Source organism: Stegodyphus dumicola, chromosome 1 (genome assembly GCF_044657685.1).
Source record: "Stegodyphus dumicola isolate Sdum_Otavi_A_Nest chromosome 1, ASM4465768v1".
Lineage (NCBI taxonomy): Eukaryota > Metazoa > Arthropoda > Arachnida > Araneae > Eresidae > Stegodyphus > Stegodyphus dumicola.
In genome coordinates, this window is record NC_140768.1 from 213,722,793 (window position 1) to 213,742,357 (window position 19,565).

At 31.6% G+C, this 19,565-nt stretch overlaps 1 protein-coding gene across 3 annotated transcripts in view; it reads right to left on the minus strand.

Moving 5' to 3' along the window:
* Positions 1–2,397: 2,397 nt before the first annotated feature.
* LOC118202519 (eukaryotic translation initiation factor 2-alpha kinase 1-like) overlaps positions 2,398–19,565 on the minus strand; it is an 89,571-nt gene continuing 72,403 nt past the window's right edge. For 2 of the 3 annotated variants that reach the window (XM_085825257.1, XM_085825262.1), the window contains exons 13-17: positions 10,930–11,033; positions 10,181–10,366; positions 7,488–7,625; positions 6,008–6,103; positions 2,398–2,820 (exon numbers count right to left, since the gene is read on the minus strand). In XM_085825257.1, coding sequence (XP_085681383.1) covers positions 2,572–2,820; positions 6,008–6,103; positions 7,488–7,625; positions 10,181–10,366; positions 10,930–11,033 — 773 coding nt within the window. In that variant the 3' untranslated portion in view covers positions 2,398–2,571. Of the gene's footprint in view, positions 2,821–6,007; positions 6,104–7,487; positions 7,626–9,725; positions 9,958–10,180; positions 10,367–10,929; positions 11,034–19,565 lie in introns of all 3 variants that reach the window. The other variant, XR_015043485.1, reaches the window with a different exon arrangement.

Consider the following 19,565-nt stretch of genomic DNA (forward strand, 5'->3'; position numbering starts at 1 on the left):
TATCTATTACTGAATGCTACAAGACAGTATCAACAATAAGTGGGAGTTAATCCCCTTGACTTAAAGGCAGACTTAGAAGTTCAAGCTTACTTGGCACAATGTATGGAAAGAGATATAATTTATGGTGGTTTAATTGTAAATCAAGCAAATATTGATATAAAAGAAGATAAATATAATTGTCATCCCACAAAAATAAAGAAAAATAGGAAAGAAATATTCCACAATGATGTTGCTTAAATTTTTATTGATGGATTGGTGTTAGATGAGAAAGCAGGAGCTACTTTCGTAGCTTACTATAATGAATAGAAATGTGAGGACAAAGGTTTTTAGATTAAATAGAAAAAGTAAAGTTTTGGAGGCTGAATTATCAGCCTTCAAAGACACTTTAGAATAGACCTGGATAGAAAAAAGGGATTTGGCAAACTGTGTTTCAACCTATACTGATCCCCAGAGTGTGCTGAAAACATTAAACTTCACATAATGTCTGACTAGAAAGATAATTGAAGTAAGAAACAAAACTGGAGATATTTTAGAAAAATATAACTTGAGAGTAAACTGGGTAAAAGGTCGCACAGGTACATTGGGAAATGAGGCAGCCAACAATACTGCAAAAGAAGCAACAAAGAAGGACATTACAGATATTTTCTCCACAATCTCAACAGATTACATAAAAATGTTATCAAAGTATTCGTCGTGTGATTCGTCAAAGTGATTCGTCGGACTCTGGGTTTCAAATTCTAAATGATGGTGAATTTATTAAAAGTGTGAGAGAAGAAAGTGTTGAAGAAGATGACCTTAATGTCGAAGTTGAAGCAGACACGGGACCATCAGCTAGTGAAGCATTTGCCTGCCTTGAAACAGCATTAAAGTGGATGGAGCTTCAGCCCGAGTGTGACCACATGGCACTTCTCATTGTCAAACAGATGGGGATCCTGGCTGCCTGAAAATGGATGAGAGAGTCAAAAAGCTTAATTTCCCTGAGACGTCCAGCAAGCAATGACTTTCAGCACTTGTAAGTACTGTATAGTATGCAATATAACTAAAAAAAATTAAATGTACAGGTGATTTGAAATATTATATAATGTTTTGAAATATATATATATATATATATATATAAAGTGATACTTAAATATGTAAAATTTCCATTTGTGAAAATTGTCAAAGAAAATTATTTTGCTGTTATTACTATATATTATAATATAATTATGTTGTATTTATTCAGAATAAAGGTCGAGATGATCCTGCTGGCGACACCAGGGAAACTTCCTTGGAGGACGAGTTTACAGGAAGTTGCTCAGTATTTTAATTTAGTTAGGTTTCTTTTTTGTTTCATAGGTATGATTTGTTTGTTGATTAGGTTATTTTAGGTTCCCCTTTGGATCATATTCCTTTCATTAGGAAGGGGAATACTATTCTACCTCTTCATTCTTTTTAATTAATCTTTTGTCAATATTTTTTTTCAATAAAATAAACTGCAGCTTTTATCATTAGTTTATTACAGCATTACATAATTTTATAAAAATTTTAAGTTATCTAGTAAAGTTTTGTACATAAGTACACAAATATAGATTTTAAAGATACGCATGGCAAATTTGAAAGAAGCATCACATGCCTACTTTAGCCATTTACTTCATAAAATTTTAAAATTATAAATCTCTAACAATATACTTAAATCAGTGAAGAGTTAAGTATATATTTGAAAAGTAGCACCTGTGTTTTCAAATTACACTGGCAATAAGGTATGATGTATTTTTAAACAGAAATTTAGTAGTGCAAAATTGACTTATATGAAATTAAAACTTCAGAAAATATGAAAAGAGATTATGACATAATATTAAAAAAATTGCAGAAAAATATAAAGTGAGATTACAGCATAATATACAAGGGGGGGGACCTGAAAGGTTTCAGATTTTAAATTACGTCCAAAGGGGCACTTTAAAAAAAAAATGTTTTTTAAACATTTGTGTTGCCTTTACTTATTAAATATCATGCTCTTCACACTTAAACCATAAAATTCAGTTCAAAAGAGCAATATTGCCAAATAATTTAAAATTGAGCATATCTTTAGAATTTCCGATACAGTCTCCCGCGCTGGAGATAAAAATGTTTTTTCGGTACTACATTGCCATTTCTCGCTTTGAAATCCTTAAGTTTGTTAATAAAAAATTCGTTAAGTTTTACAAAATATGAAATCGATAATAAAACAAATTCCAAATTTGAGCTATCATATATGCCCACATTTGCAGTAGGATTATGTTATTCAAAATTTGATGGATCTAAGTATTGTTTTATCACAATGCGAGAAACATACATACATTTATGCAGATTCTTCATTATTCAATTTCTTCAAATATGATACAGGGTGATAATATTTGGTGGCAATAGTTTGAAAAGTGATACAGCCATTTATGGTGTTTAATCGCAAAATGAAAACAACAGTCCCTCGGGAACAAAGCCCCTTTGGACTTAAAATTGTGCCCAAATATAAAAGAAAATTATTTTATTAAAAACATAAAATATCACAGTAATGACTAAAATATTTATAAGAGTAAAAATATTTCTCTCAATGTCTTAGTTCACGCATTTCAGTCGTGTGATTTCTGTTTCTAGTTCTTTCACTTTTGCCTTCAATTGTTCAATCTCTTTATCTTTCTTTGCGAATTCTTCCACTTTTACTTTCAGTTGTTCTAGTTCTTTCACTTTTGCCTTCAACTGTTCAATCTCTTCATCTTTCTTTGCCAATTCTTCCACTTTTACCTTCAGTTGTTCTATCTCTTCATCCTTCTTAATTAGTGTATCTTTCAACTGTAAATCCTTCTTCTGAAATACAAATAATCCATAAACTGGACATAAGTAAAATACAACAAAATTCTGATTATCCACAAATGACTAATCTGCATTCAATTTTGAATATAGGTAAATAAAATTTCACAAAATTGAGCTTGGCAAATTTAATGCCAATTTTTTACAAGTATATGAAAATACAAAATAAACTATATTTATAAATAATATCACTATATTTATAAATAAACTATATTATTTACATAGAAGAAGCAAATTAATTTTATTATTGAAGTTACTTTGCATTTCCTGCACCTTTGGAAGCAAGTTCTACTGTCTCATAACATTTTAAGTTTGAAATTATTAGACTAATTTAAAAATTCTATGGCATATGTCAAGGACCAACTTTTCAAACATTGCATTCAAATGGAACAATTTCAGATATTTCAGCACTAGCTTGTTTGTTCACATTCCACACAAACATTGATGGCAAGTTATGTTACCATTGCTGAAAACAGTACTTTTCTTGTCATACAATGAATTGAGGAATTTTGTCATATAATGCCAAATTTTTTGTAACCATTAATAAAAATATACATGCATGGAAAGCAGAGGTTGAATTCAACTAGGAATTAAATTTAGGGATACTATTCCTGATAATAGTATAATTTCCCCCATCGTTTAAAAGCATAAAAATTACTTTGAAAGTAATCTGTTTGGTAGACATATAATGTTTTTACATAAAATTCTTCAATCCACTTTTACCTCCTCCAAAATGTGTTCTTACCACTCCATTACATTTACTCCATTTTTATTTAATGTGTAATTAATTATATCAAAATCCATATTAATTTTGTCTTCAATGAATCCTGTTTAAATAATTTATCAGTATGTTTTGGTTAATTTATATGCAAATAATACAGGTATAATCTAAAAATTAGGAAGGGGAAAATGCAAATGAAAATCATAATCCAAAAAACTTATTGGTCACAGCTTCTGGATCCAAGGCATGCGGATTATCTGAATTCCACTGTATTTAGAAACTACTGCGTTAATATACAATACTGCGTTAGCATACTGCAGTCATGAAATATGTAAGAAAAATACTGCTGTTTGAATTTAACTATTGTAGATCAAAGTTAGAATGACTATTACTAAGTTTATAACTATTCCAAGATTATAACAATTAGCAGCTCTATTAAGATACAAATGCATTGCTATTGTTAAAGAGATTACAGAGCTCAGATTGTAAAACTGAGTTTTGGGTGTAATTGCTGTTGTATGAACTTAAATTACATAAAAAAATTGAACAGAATATCTTTGTTAGTGACAGGCTGGTTCCTAGAATTCCTTAAAAATTTTAAAACCCATTATGAAAATTAGGTAACATCATTAACTAATATATAATTTCAATTGCACACTTTACTTAGAATACTATAAAATTTCATTACAAATTAATACCTTTTCCAATGATTTTCACGAAATTTAAAGCAGATGTTTAAGATGGTTAATGCAGTACATTATGACCAAATAAAATTTTCCAGTTTTTTTAGTCTAATGTTTCCTCAAAATTTTGAACTTTAAATCAAAATTATTTACAATATTAAGCAGAAAGATTTGAAGAGAAAAATATGAATTGTAGTTATATTTCCAAAAAAAATCATTAACTTATTACTCGAATTAAACCAAGAGAATGAAAACTAGTATAAAAACCTTAAATGTATGAAAACAGTACTGAAAACTTCAATTTTTTAATTTTGAGAACAAAGTTTTATTTTTAAAATATCCATATTTTGGAAATTTACTTTTTTTAAAATGCTAGAAAATAAGTTTAGCAGTGTCTTTCCAATTTAAAAAAACTTTTTTTTTTTTTTTACTTTTACTTTATAGTATTATGCCATTTATCATTCAAGAGACCTGGCAAGTATTGTCACGGCCAAAAATTTCAGATCTTTCACTTTCCATGTGGTATTTCTGAAGTGTTACCAAATGATATATTTATTTTTTCAATTTGAAAATATTTATAAATTGAGAAATTTAATGGAAGTAAATATAGTTCTTAATAATTTAGATTTTTTTAAATACACTATTCAATATAATTTAAAATTCATTTAGTTTATAATTTATTCAAATGATAATTATGAAGATTTGAAGCATTGTTGCAATTACTATTAACAAGTTACTTATCAGGATTCCCACTGAAATTCACCTTTTGATTTCACACGGTTTCCAAATGTAATAAAAACTCATTAAATTAAGTATGAGTTATTAAATAATTTTACATTTTTAATGCAAAATACAATGCAGCAAGTTAAGAAGAGTATGAAAATTTATCTTACATATTACTGCAAAGGTAATAAAAGGAATTTATAAAGAAAATACCCATATTAACCATTGGAGGGGGGAAGGAAAAAAGAGACATGCTTATTGAAAGAAATGACAAATTTGTTCATTTTGAAAAGAAACTTATAACAGCACACTTTTCATATACAAACAGATACTCTTTCGGAGTTTATGGAATTAATTTGACTGAAGTGAAAAATGTGGTTAATGTAGTTAATAATTGTAATGTATAATAATTCAGTGCAATGCCACCCAGATGTTATAGTGGTTAAGAGAGCATAACCACTAACCTACTACAGTACTGAAGGGACCTGTTTCAAATCATGAAGAATGTATGCATATTTGTAAATGTACAGTGTCTTTGCATCTTGCACGTGCACTCTAAATATACAACAACACAATGTAATGTCTTCTAAACTACTATTTACTTTTTATGAGTAATACTTCTGAAGACAGTGAATAATTATGTTTAGAGAGAGAAGAGATGAACAATTCACAGAATTACATAATAATAAAATTATATAATATAGGTGGTTAAATAGTTTCTGAAATCAAACAGAGGTTATATAATCATTCTTCATTCACTTTTTTTTTGTGAGAAGCAATTTTTTTATTGCATATTATTTAAAATGTGATTAGTTGAAGGAACCAAAATGCACATGTTTTAATTTCCATGCCTTTAAATAAAATGTCCTGATTTTCCACAACTTCCTAAGCGAATGAATAGGAATGCTGTTAATATCCATATTATATATTTGGTAATAAAACCATCAGCTTTATTCTCTCACCAATAGTTATTTCAGGCTTATTTACATACCGATTAATAAAATTTTGTCTCATTATTTATCATAATTTTAAATTTATAAATAAATATCTAACATACCCCTTTATGTTCAAGAAACACAGAATGCTCCAAAATTTCTGTAGCAGACATACGATTCTCTGGTTTTCTTTGTACCATATTCTGTACCAATTGAGACTGCAATAAATTTTAACCAAAATTACAAGAATGTAAAGTTAAAAAAATCAAGATCATAAAACTATCAAATAAAGATTTTAATTATTATACTATAAATCAATATATACATATAATATTCCAGCCAAAGCTGATGCCAACTGCTTTGGAGCATGTTTATTAGATAGCATCTCAAGTCACTTTCCGAACATCAATTATACAGTGGATTTACTTAGAAAAACAGTCAAATGTTGAAATGCATAGTGTGATAGGATTTTCAAATCTAGCTATCACCAGGTAAAATTTATTAACGATCCTTGCTAATGTTATGACATGAAAGAAGGCATTTTGGTGCATCTCAATAGATACTAGTAGGGCAGCCATGCTAGGATAGTAATGATCTAAATTGGATTGAAAATGATTAAAAGAATCTATGCCTTTGACTTTGAGGTACTGCAAATTACTAATTGAATGGAAACAGTTCATAAGCAGCTTGTATATGAAAGCATGTAAAACAGAACTCATACATGATTACAAAGCTATTAATTTGATGCAGTACCATGAAGAAGATGTGCAATTTCTGCAGTATAACTATTTGAGAAATAATTTAATTTCAAGATCCGGAAACACGGATGCATTGGTGGAACATTATAGATCCATGACATAGAAATAAATGTGTTTTCTTAGACCTTCCCAAAATAACTCCATCAGGAAAGAAGAGCTTTTTTTATTATTATTATTTTATTTTATTATAAGGACATGCTTTTTATAACTTTTCTAACCAAGAGACAGACAATGAATTCTGGCCTTTACTGGGACATACTGCTATATATATATATATATCGCATTATATTACTACATAACACTAGGCCATATTTGACCAATAGCTTGTATGTATTGTTATGGTGAGAGAGAATGTCTTTTTATACAGCCTTTGAACTGGTCCCCAGAGATTTTCATGTATTTGGACATCTACTGCAGCAACAAAAACATTTCAGAATAGATTATTTACAATTATCACATCAAACAAAACCTAGCAACAAAAACTAGATATTTACTAATCATGAATAATACATGGTCACTCATCATTTTTACTTCATAGCTGACTATGATATTTAGCTTTGAAATTTTCATAGTTCTTCTTCAAATGTAAAAGACATAAATATGTAGCAAAAAAAGGTAAACAAGCTTTTATATCATTAGAAACATAATATTTCTTTTGATATAAATTTGATTCATATAAATGCCTCATTTTCCATGGTTAAACAAAAAAGAAATTTTCAAGGCACTTTGGCAATTAAAGTTCATCCCATTTAAATTTAGAATAAACTTTATGTTAAATTATCTTCTATATATCACTAATTAAATAATTTCATATTTAAAAAAAAGGCAATTAAATGTATCTTACAAGTCCTGGCCATTTTTCTGACATTTCTGATGGTAATTCCCCTTTAAGAACTTTTTCAATGACTCTTTGATGTTCCATTTTAGTTTTAAGCACAAGAAGTAATTCAATTAAGATGATTCCCAAGCTATATATGTCAACCTGAGAATGAATTTAAAATAAGCAACTTTGTACATTAGAAAATAGATAATATGTACTGTAAAAATTCTTTTCTACATTTATCTTTAAGTAAACTTATGCACTACATAAAATATTTCTTAAAATAACAATCAGATATATATATATATATATATATAGACAGAAACTTAATATTCATTCCATTAAATTAAGATACATGCAGTTTCTATAAATATCAGTCCTGTAATTAACAAGTTCCTATTTCAATCTAGTTTCTATTATATGATACTTTATTTTAAACAGAAAATACATAACATTGTTATCACAAATGAATTACATTAAAACTTTTTTGGAAGTTCCAAGAAAGATTCTCAGGAAGATATTCTCAGAAAGAAATAATTCACAATTTATATAACTATCAAGTATTTCAAAGGATTAAAAGTCACAGAATCTGCACATTGTAATAAGACAACAAAGCTTCCAGAGGCAAAAATAACTAACTAAATAAAAAGTTTTGTTCACATCAAAATGTTAATAATGAAATGTTTGAAGAAGCGAAGCTATACTGGAAAAAAGAGGTTATATGAGGCATGTCCGTTTAACAGAGATATTCCAATTCAATTTTGTTACTGAATTTGGCAAGAAATCACCAAAAGTCACCAAACTTGGTGATTATTTTGCAACATTTGGGTTAGGTCCCTACATAACTGTAACTGATACTGAAGTTGAATAGCTATAATCCATTCCTAAAAGTAGCTGTAGCTATACCTGAGCCATATATGTAATTTTAATTATATATGCCTCTATACACTACCTGACATCGAAAATGCAACACTAAGAACGAGTGGCCTAAAAATTTTGCAAATTTCAGGGTAGATGCAAGTCACTCAGTTATGTGAATGATGTGCAGCTCTCCAGCACATGTTTAAAAAGATATAAGGGAAGGAACATGCAGAATGTTCAATTTTCATGCCGTTATTTCTGCTAGGGAAATCCTCATAGAAAATTTGTTCTTGTCTCAGAGGTCGCATGTGATAGCAGAGAAAGCCAGGCCATTGTCAATGGCGGCAGTTCAAGTAGGCAGACGATTTTACAAGGGGTATGGTGATAGAACTGAGAAGGACAGGTTAGTCCATACGGCAAATCTCAGCTGGCACACACCTGAACACGTGCCCACTGCATCAGTTACAGAATCGATGCATCCTCCGACAAGCGTTATGCGCACCCACAATCTACTTCTACTTCCATTCTGCAGCATGTTCAAGACACCCTGGATGTTCCCACATTGACTAGAACCATTTTACGTCAATTGCTGGCTAATGGTCTTCACTTGTAGCATCCATTAAGAAGACTGCCACTGACTCTACATCATAGACGGCAATGCCTGCAATGGTATCGGCCTTCAGCGACATGGACAACGGAATGCCACAGGATCGTGTTCTCAGATGAGTCATGTTTCTGTTTCTCCAATGATAGCTGCTGCGTTAGAACGTGGTGTCGATGTGGAGACAGGTTCAATCCAGCAATCGTGGAATGTCCCACCGCATGACAATGTGGCATCCTGGTTTGGAGCATGATTGCGTATGATTCCAGGTCACCTGTATTTCGTATTCAAAGCACTATGATGGCCCAATGATGTGTGGATGATGTGCTATGGCTGGTGGCACTCCCCTACCTTCAGGGGGTGCCCAATACCCTTTATCAGCAGGATAATGCCCGACCACACACTCCTTGCATCAGCCAATATGCTCTGCAAGGTTAACAGATGCTTCTCTGGCCACTGTTCTTTCCCTGTCTTTCACACCTCAAACACATTTGGAAGGCGATTGGATGGCATTTGCAGACCGTGCCATTGTTACATTCATAAGATGAACTGAGGCAAATGGTTGAGAGGAAATGGTGAGTCACACCTCAGGACACCACCTGTAGCCTCACTGACTCTGTACCTAGACATGCTGCTTTATATATCGCCGTCCAGTATGGTCCTATGCTTGTTTACCTCTGTTAAACATCAGGCACCCCTGTTCTCTATCACCAACCAACCAACTTACTGAACTGATGCTGTTCTTGCATATCAAGCTCTTGTATATCTATGCATATCATTTCAAAATAAAGATCACTTACTGTTCATTGCTCTCTCTCTCTCTCTGTTTGTCAAGTTTCATCACTTTCTGGACACTCCTGCTTGGTGTTGCATTTTCAATGTCAGGTAGTGTAAGACTGGAAACAGCATCACTTCTCAGGTTTTAGTTCAGAAAGTACCGAGATCTCCATGACAGCCTGTGATTTCATAGTTTCTTTCTTTCTTTTTCTCTTCCTTCTTAGGGCAAATTTTGTGCTTCAAAAAACTGAAAAACTGCATGCAATACTTTAGAGAACAGTCATACTGCTGAAAATAAAGTTTGCTATTTATTTTGACAAAATGTGCTTTTTTTTCTTCCCCCCTTTGGGTTATTTATTCAGTTAACTGCTCAAAGCAAATAAAGCTAGCTTTGAGACAGGACAGAGGGGAAAACTTTTAAGATGAAATAAATGCCATTACAATAATTAAAAAATTAAAATCTCATTATGTTACTGACTTTAGAATTATATCTGCTTTGTTTCTGTTGTTCGGGTGCTGCATATGGAGCAGTACCAAGGTTTGCACTATATTTGGTAGAAGAAACACCACTTGTTTCATCTGATGAGCATTCAGCAAGAGTTGCTAGTCCAAAATCGCCAATTTTCATACTATTACTTTTTTTTGAGAAGAATATATTTTGAGGCTGGAAAAGAAAATTACATATAAGTGAAAATATGATTCATTTCTTAGAATGGATACAGATTATTTAACAATAGCTAATCCATATATTATTTCTCAATATATCATTAGAAATATAATTACTAAAATTTTTTAATTCTGTACTACCTGAAATGAGTAAATTAAATTAATACTTTCAGACTTGAAAGGCGGGGGAAACATAATTTTCATTCTTTCTTGGTCGGATTTCAAATTTAAGTTACAGCTTTCATTATCAGTATAGGTATGTATTATTTACATATTTTATCAAAATCACAAAAATGAACAATTAAGAATATTAAACCCATCTAAAGGAAATAATCTGTAAACAAAGGGAAGTTACACTAAACACAGACTGGAAGGGGGGGATTTAAATTATAAATTTGATTGAGACAAAGAACTTTCAATTACAAAACATTTAATTCCTCAGTTATGTAAAAATCAGATATCTTTTAAACTGCTTAGATTATGAATTATTGATTGTAATATGCAATATAGTAAAAAAATACAGCAATTACAAACTAACACTAAAGTATTAAAAAAGCATACTTTTAAGTCTCTGTGAATAATAGATTTGGAATGAATATGGGCAACTCCATTTAAAATATCTTTAAAAATATCTATAACATCTTTCTGGAAGGGTAGTTCTTGACCTATAAAGTATAGAGATTTGAAATATAAGAACTGACTGAGAAAAACAAAGTAAAAAACATGCATTTCAACTGTATTATTAAGGTAGTACAGGCAAAACATATGAGATGACAAAAATTATATGAAAAAACTGTTAACAGAGGAAAATATTTAGGATTCATGCCAAAAATTAGACAATCTTTAGGAATTTAGGATATCTGCAACTTTTCATGCAGCAGATATTCTTAGCTCAAAACAGTTGAGGCGAGAGTCATGAAGAGAAATAAAATATCTTTCAAGCATGTTCAACATGGGCTCGATCAAGTCAGATGATCATACTCTGCACTTCATTTGTAATTCTAAGTACTGGCACCAGAGTAAGTGTGCGTCATTGGGGGGGGGGGGAATCAAGAACTATGGTTGTAAAAAAAAAAGGCAAAACACACTGAGCAAAAATGTGACCATACAAGAATGTGAATACTGAGCAAGAATGTGAGAGCGTTCTGGGTGTGGATATTACTACCAGAGTTCCGGATGTTTTGCATACCCAAAACCATTGATGATCAGTCTGCAGACTGCACTATGAATCCCTGGTAAAGAACAAAACACTCCATTGTTGTTGAATCCAGCTGAGGGAATCTTGAGACTAATTTAAATATGTCACTTGTGTGAATCAATAGAATGAAAAACACTAATTACCTTGCATATAGCCACTGCCACTTATAAAGAGTTAACATAGGTATAGCTCTCCTTGCCAATGTTAGAAGGTTAGAAACAAGTTAATATGCCGTGACTGACCTGTGATACCATGATTGCAGATGCCAAAAGCAGTCATCCTGAGAAGGTGCGATTCTTGGACATTTAGTCTTCATGATATATCTGCTTTACTTTGTTACTGATTCTACAGGTGCACACGATAGAATAAGTGACATATAAAGCTTGGATTAGACTTCACTTTTTCACTAATCCTTGTAAGATATCTTGTTATCTTTCATATTCTCACACCACTCAGGTGACATAATCTACCCATTTTTCAAAATTTGGGTATTTAAAATATCCAATTGAAGTCTAAAAGGCAAGGCTTTGCACAAGACAATTCTCCCGCTCCCCTTTCCTCTGCAAGCTAGTTTTCATACGTATGCAAATTTTATGACTACATGCTATTTCGTTCATAGAATATGCAAGTTTTCTATTTGTTGCTTAAACTCTGGACATCAGGGAACCTTGGAGGATAATAGATTGTTTCTCTGAGCAACACTTGTTATAACTTAATTTGAAATTTCAAGAATTCGTTTTTTGGATTAATAGAACAAATGCAGGAAAATGTAGTAACCTCAAACAAAAGTTCAGGCAGCATAATAATCTGACTTGGGAAAGGGCTTATAATTAAAAGAATAGTTCCTAAATTCGAAATCCTCCTAAAAAAATTGTATGTGGGTGGGGGTGGAAGAGAAATCTTAAATAAATGTGGACAATAATTTAGGTTTCTAAATAGTAATTTAATAAATTAAATGAGTTTCTGAATACTCTACTGTTACATTTAACACATAAAATAAATTTCTAAATATTCTACTGCCACATAAGTACATAAATGACAAGATTAAACAAAACTCATTTGTGCCACACCATGCTGAAATTTTTATACATCATATTTTTTACACAGACTAATAAATATGTGAACACCAAGTTCATTCTTTTCACATGCCTGATTCTAGCTATATTTCATTGATAAAACCATCAGGGATATTTAGAACCAATCTAAGAAGGACCAGAGCATGGTTACTGAATTCCTAGCAGTACAAGGACATAGACCAATTGTCCTTCATACAGTATGCAGGTAAACTTTGATGACACATTTACAGGAAAGTCAACAGTGGGAGTGAATATTTCAGAAAGCATGGAAGAATTTCTGCAGCTGGGCCAGAACTAAGTGGCTGTGACAGGCAACTGTTTACTGCGATCACAGTAAGAATATGCATTAGATTATCCTGAAGTTTTAGCCAGTCAATAGAGGAATATGTTATGTCTTCTGGAAAATTTCAGCTGACTGTTACATGGAAACTGAAAAGCAAGTTCATAAAGGAGTCTCACAAATGCTTATAATGACCAATCAATATATAGAAGAATATATGGCTGATTCATTACTGTGTGATGAAGCAGAGGGCACAATAATTCTGTTATACATGGTGGCAGGCAACAAAACAGTTTTATTTTCAGCCATTTGTAAAACAAGAAAGAAATTAAAATATTTTAATTCAACAAAATCCCCAAAATTCAAGTCATAAGTTGGAGCTGATAAAATTATGCTCATTGCATTTTTTTACCATTAAGAGCTTTTGTTGGCCGAATTTAAAAAGGCTAAACTGAATACCAGTACTAAGTGTTACAACACCACACAGAAAAGCAACATTTTGCCAACCAGAATAACTGACCTATCATGCATTCATGTAACATAATAATGGTTATTTATATGTTATGAATACTATGCAGAATGTGTTAACACAGAAAAATGGGAGGTTCAGTTTAATTCAGCCTATATCCTCAATTTGTCAGCATGGGAGTTTCATTTGTTAAATGATTCAAGAAGCTATTAAAATTCTTCATGGATGATATCTGCCATCTCCCTAATCTGTGAAACTCAAAACTGAATGCTTAAGGCAATTTCTAGTGATTCATGCACATTCTTGCCTCCTCCTACAGGGTAATACAAAGCTTCCTGACATATTTCAAACAATTATAGGTAATATATAAAAATTGAAAAAAAGAAAAAAGAAAAAAAAAAAAAAAAAAAGAAAAAAAAGGGGGGGGAAGAAAAAAAAGGGGGTCCATTAATGTACTGTTAAAGAATTTCTGGAAACACTGTACATGAACCTCTGCAGTCTTCATCAACAGTCTTAACCCTTTCCACTCCTTAACGTTTTTTTTTCTTACTAATCAACAACTCTTTAATTCATTTAAAAAATAGATAAAAAAAGAGGGTCTTAATAAAAGGTTGTATTGCAACAGCACAGAGTGTGTAACATACACTTTTTTAATTATATTAAATAGTAGGATAGTAAATAAATATAAATTTATATATTTAACCAATTTATTTACCTTAATTATTTATGATTTTTCAAAGTATGACATTTTTTAAAACATTCTTCTGGATAAAGACTGGGTTTTCTATCACAAGTATCACAATAGAATGTTTTCTTTTCTCCCTCCTTTGACCTTTTGGTTGGAACACACCATACAGTCATTGTGTTTTTTATGAGAAAAAATGAAATGTGTCTTCCCATCTGAACATTAGATAGTATCTATCATCTGTGGATAATCGGTCGGGTTTTTTTTTTTTTTTTTTTTTTTTTTTGTGTGTGTGTAGGAGCACAAAAGTCTTTGATTAGACTCATCAATAAATTTTCTCTATAATCTGATAGCCGGTTTGTTTACTTCTTTTTCACTAGCATTTTCAGTCGTCTTTAATCTTTTTCTTGCAGGTTGTGAAACAGAAGATTGTTTTGTACTAAACACTGTGACCACTCTTTTGTCATGCCATGTTACTAACGTTTTCCCTTTTCTATGAGCGATTTTATGTCCAACAGCTAATTTTTTTTTTTTTTTTTTTTTTTTTTGTTTTGTTCTGGCAATCCTTTCATAATTGTTCCAGTAAGAATGCAATTGGGGTTTAGAAGTTCTGCACCTAAAGAGGGGTTTGTACAGTCAAAACTCTTTAATCCGGACGTCCATAATCCAGAATGATCTATAATCCAGACCTCAAAGCTACAAACTTCCTGCGCATGCGTAAACGCATAATACCTTTACGCATGCGCATATGTGTTTATGCATGCGCGTTTACTGTATAACGGACGGTATAAGCTAAGCTAAAATTATCTATTTCAGTTAATGTTGCAGATTGTGTTGTTCCTTAATCTTCTAATTGGATGCGGCTTATTATTTTTTGCAGACTGTTAGAGCAGTTTTATAAAAGTAAGCTGGAACTTTCGATTATGTCAAAAAAAATTTCCGATTCTGAAGCTGCCGAAGGATATACAAAGCGAAAGCATATTTCCATGTCCATCAAATAAAAAGTGGAATTGCAGCAAAAAATGGATAAAGGCATGAAGAAAGTGACAGAGGTGATTTGTTTCTCTAACAATTCCAAAATCTGTTTATCAATTTCACGCTGCTGTGCGGAGGGGGGGGGGACGTCGCCGCACGCAATGAACTGGAAGTTGATCTGTCAGCACTATCCTTATCTTCAGGGCAGATAATTTTATTTTATTCGGCTTATAATTCCTTACTGAATGTAGTATTTCATCTCATTGTACTCCGTCTTTGATATGATTTAAATCAAATTCCTTGTCATTATAAATATCACGAATACACATCAAATAATTTTCTGGTTGCAATTTTTTAATTTTGACTATGCGTAATGTATGCTTTATGCATGCACGCATTAAAAGAAATGTTTAATAAAGTAAACAAATAAATATTAAGCTTTTTTTTTTTTTTTTTTTTTGTAAATTTTGATACCTTTTAGATCATAATTGCTCTTTTACTTCATAAATTACGGTTTCATATTTTTAATTTTATAATTTCTGCACGCCATCTTACCAGATTTAAACTGATGATCTATAATCCGAAAAAACCGATAACCCAAAATCACCGAAGTCCCGACGAGTCCGGATTAAAGACTTTTGACTGTATAAAATCTGTCAATATAAATATGATAGCCTTTACCTTCAGGAATCGAATTTTGTAAATTTTGATAGAGTTGCACAATTCTGCTAGTGAAATTAAGATCTGGTCTAATTAACCCATCTGTTGTAATTTTACCATAATGTATATAAATAACTTGTCTTAGAATCTGCTAAAACATAAACTCAAAGTTCTCATTTTGTTGGTTTTTTAGGGTTAGAGATCAGAAAGATTATTTTCCCCTTGAACTAGATTGTAGAATCGTTAACTGCCAAATTTTCATGAGGTATATAATTTTCCATAATTTTTTTGTTTAGGCAATCCAGAAAATTGCTCACTCTTTCTATCCTTGTCCTCGTCTTTTGAGTGTTTGGTGAAATTGTTTCCAAATGTAGTGACCAAAATATTAGGAAACAACGTTTGTGGGAAAAAATGTTTCTAAAAAATGACATCTTCAAACGAAATGTTTGAGAACAGTATGATTATAAAGCTGGCGAACAACAAGGCCCATATTTAAGACGACACTAATAAAGACTCTCATTTCACTCAGTTACATCTTTCCAATTTTACCAAATGGAATATTTGCTCGGTGTTTCTGACATTATTTTTGCTGCGCATGCATTAGTTTTACTAACTATTTCATAGTAGAGTAGGAGCCAAAAACAACTAAAACAATTCTAGAGCTGATGTGCAGCCGGATGGAACTTCTGACCCAACAACATTTTCACCAACTTAGAAATTTATGTTAGGATGATAATTGTCTTTTTCAGTGACATGACCATAATGTTTCATCATTTCCAACAAACTGACTATTATATGTAGAAATAGATGGTTGCTCATTGCTATCCTCATTTACCGCTTATAAGTCGTCATCTTCTTACAATAATTTCTTCGTCAGAATCGGTTTTGGTTTGAAAAGGAACCGAAAACAATAGCTCAGACACTTTTCATATCTGCCAACCTCTAAAGATAAAAATTCAGAAGATTTCTCCCCCAAATTCAGAAGATTTCTCCAAAATTCAGAAGAACACGAAGAATTAATATCATGCTTTGATATTAAAAACATAACAACTTATACAAATAGAAAAAAGAAAATTGTACTTACATTAGTAAATCTCAATTAAGTAGTAACTAAAAAATTTATTAGGAAACATAAAACAAGAACTTAATGTTACACAAAAACATTATTGCAATGAATTTAGAGTGCATTTTTTGGCTTTAGCCAAAAATTCTTTGGAAAATTTCCTGTCATAAAAATTAATTTCCTCATAACATTTAGCAATTAAAATGTTTTCTAGAGTTTTTGGTGAAATTGAAGAACGAAACAGTTTTGTTTTTCTTCACAACACTGAAGACTCTCTCGCACTCAGCATTACTGTGTGGAATTACGAGAATAGCAGATAAAACTCTTGCTAGTCTATCATATTTTGGTATTCCATCAGCTCTTTTTATTCTTTTTAAGGTACCAACGAGGACACCAAGTCTATCTTCTCCAGAACTGGCAAAGTCTTCAAACTGTGCAGCAGAAAATTGGTTCTGTAGTTCATCTAAAGCATCATTATGGCATTCATTTTCTTTAATTGTTAACAAAAATGGAAATTTATCAATAAAAAACGAATCTTTTCAAAAGATGAATTTTCAATTTGTTTCAAATTTGCCACTTCAGCATTTAAAAGAACTTCATTTTGCAAAGGAAACTTCCTTACAATGTAATCACAGGCTGAGGAAAAGTACTTTCTAACACATTGAAAAAATTCTTTTTTCTCACGATCTTTCAAAGAATTTACAAGTTCCCACAAACTTGTAAATTCTTGCGCCCACAAAGAAAAGAGTGGGAGAAACAAGTTTAGCGCATTGGATTGGCTGGTTGAGCGGCGAGTTGGGAGAAACCGCAGGTTACTGGATTCGAAGTAGTCAGCAGTTGGCGGTAAAACACAATGCAATTGGCAAAAATCGCTGAATTGGCAAAAAATTCTAAAATTTTGACAAAAATCACTAAAAACACTTGAAAAAGAAAAAAAATCATAAAAAATGGATTACGATCGTAAAATCGTAAAGACAAACGCATTTTCGTAAAAATTATGAAAAATTCGTAAAAGTTGGCAGGTATGACTTTTGTAAAATTTATATCATCTTATAATAATTTAAGTTCATTATCTATTTGAATCATACATTCGTCATCACTACTTTCATATTCATTGGTGAATGCTTGTTTTCTCTTGATTCGAGGCATTTATATTTTTATACTTATATGCACATAAAATAAATATAACAGTTCAATTATTATTATTTTAATTAAAACATATGTTTTTATGTAAACAAAATATCAAAGATGACAAAAATATGATTTTTCTGTAAAGCGTCAGGAACTTGCTTTCCTGAAGACAGCACTACTGTGACAAGGTCACGCAGATGTTTGTTATCTTGCCCTCCAAGGATATAGTTCTCAGACAAAGGGACTCTTACACGGGGCTTGGAATGTGATTTGGAGACTGCAACTATACCTGTTTCTTACCCAAGGGGATATTCTCCCTATGATTCAGTATATGACAAGCGATGGGAAGTTGAGGTTTGGACATTGTGAAGGGAGGTTGTTTCAAGACAGCGTAGCCGAATACCCGAGTGAGTGTGTATGGGAGTTTAAAATTATCGTCTGTACGTTCAACGAGCTGACATTTCCAAGGTAGAAGACTGTATGTTCACCGCGAATATTGGAAGTAGCATTGTTCTGCTTGGAGTATTTTGTCGTGCTAGGAAATTTAGCATGGACTAATCTTTCCGAATATGTTGTTGTTTTAGCACAGAACATTTGTAACTGTTTAGAAGTACTATTGGATTAAGTGCTATTCACATACCAGATTGATGTAATCTTAACTTCTTACATTTATATTTTTATTAAAATTCTCGCTATTTTTTATAACTTGAGTTTGGACTTATTTCAACCCTGAAATACAACAGAGGCTTTGGGTAACATGTTCAACCACTACCCCACACTAAAAATGACTCTTTTGATCCTAATGTTAAAATAATACTAAAAAGAATAAAAAATAATATAAATTGGTCAAATATGATAAATTTAGTCTTTATTTACATAGTACAAAAAATTTTAAGGAGGGGGGGGGAGGAATCAGTTTTAAACATTTTCAATATTTTTAGAAATTACCATGTATAAGGTCGAGTCTAGCTCAACAAAGGAGTTGGTGTAAGAAACATGATGTCAAGCCACATTCGACATAGGAGTTCTAAGGGTTAACTTTTATCAGTAATAGATTAAGTGTTTGAATAGTCACAATTTACCTCTACAGTACATGGTCTTTCAGGAACCCCTCCCCCCACATACAAAAGAAAAATCTGTACACTAAGGCTGTACTGCACTTCTGCCTCAGATTTAGTTTTTGCAGTAATTAGAAGCACCAGGATGTAAGTGCTATACACTCCAGTGCCAAGTTGTTCGGATAAATGAAATAGCATCCTCTCCTCTACTGTTCCACATTTTATCAGCCATGATAAAATGTGCAATATTTAAATTTGAAATATACCAATTGCCTCTGTCACTTAGTATAATTTTTTGCTCAATTGTGTCACATTTGCTGATGTACCTTCTAATGCACTTTGAACCTTGATGAAGACAGTCAACTGGGTTTCATTTGGCCAAATTTTAAAATTCTTTTACATATTACCTACTTTCCTGAGATCTTCATACTGATGTAAGTATATAACCGTATTTTTAGAGTATACTTGCAAGGCTATTTTAATTAATAAAATTTAGTTATTTTTGTCTTTGAAATAGCAATTAAAATGTATTTTCTTGTTTTAATTCTTCATAGTGCTTATGAGAGATTCTTCTCCCCCCCCCCAGAAAAATAGTCTTACCT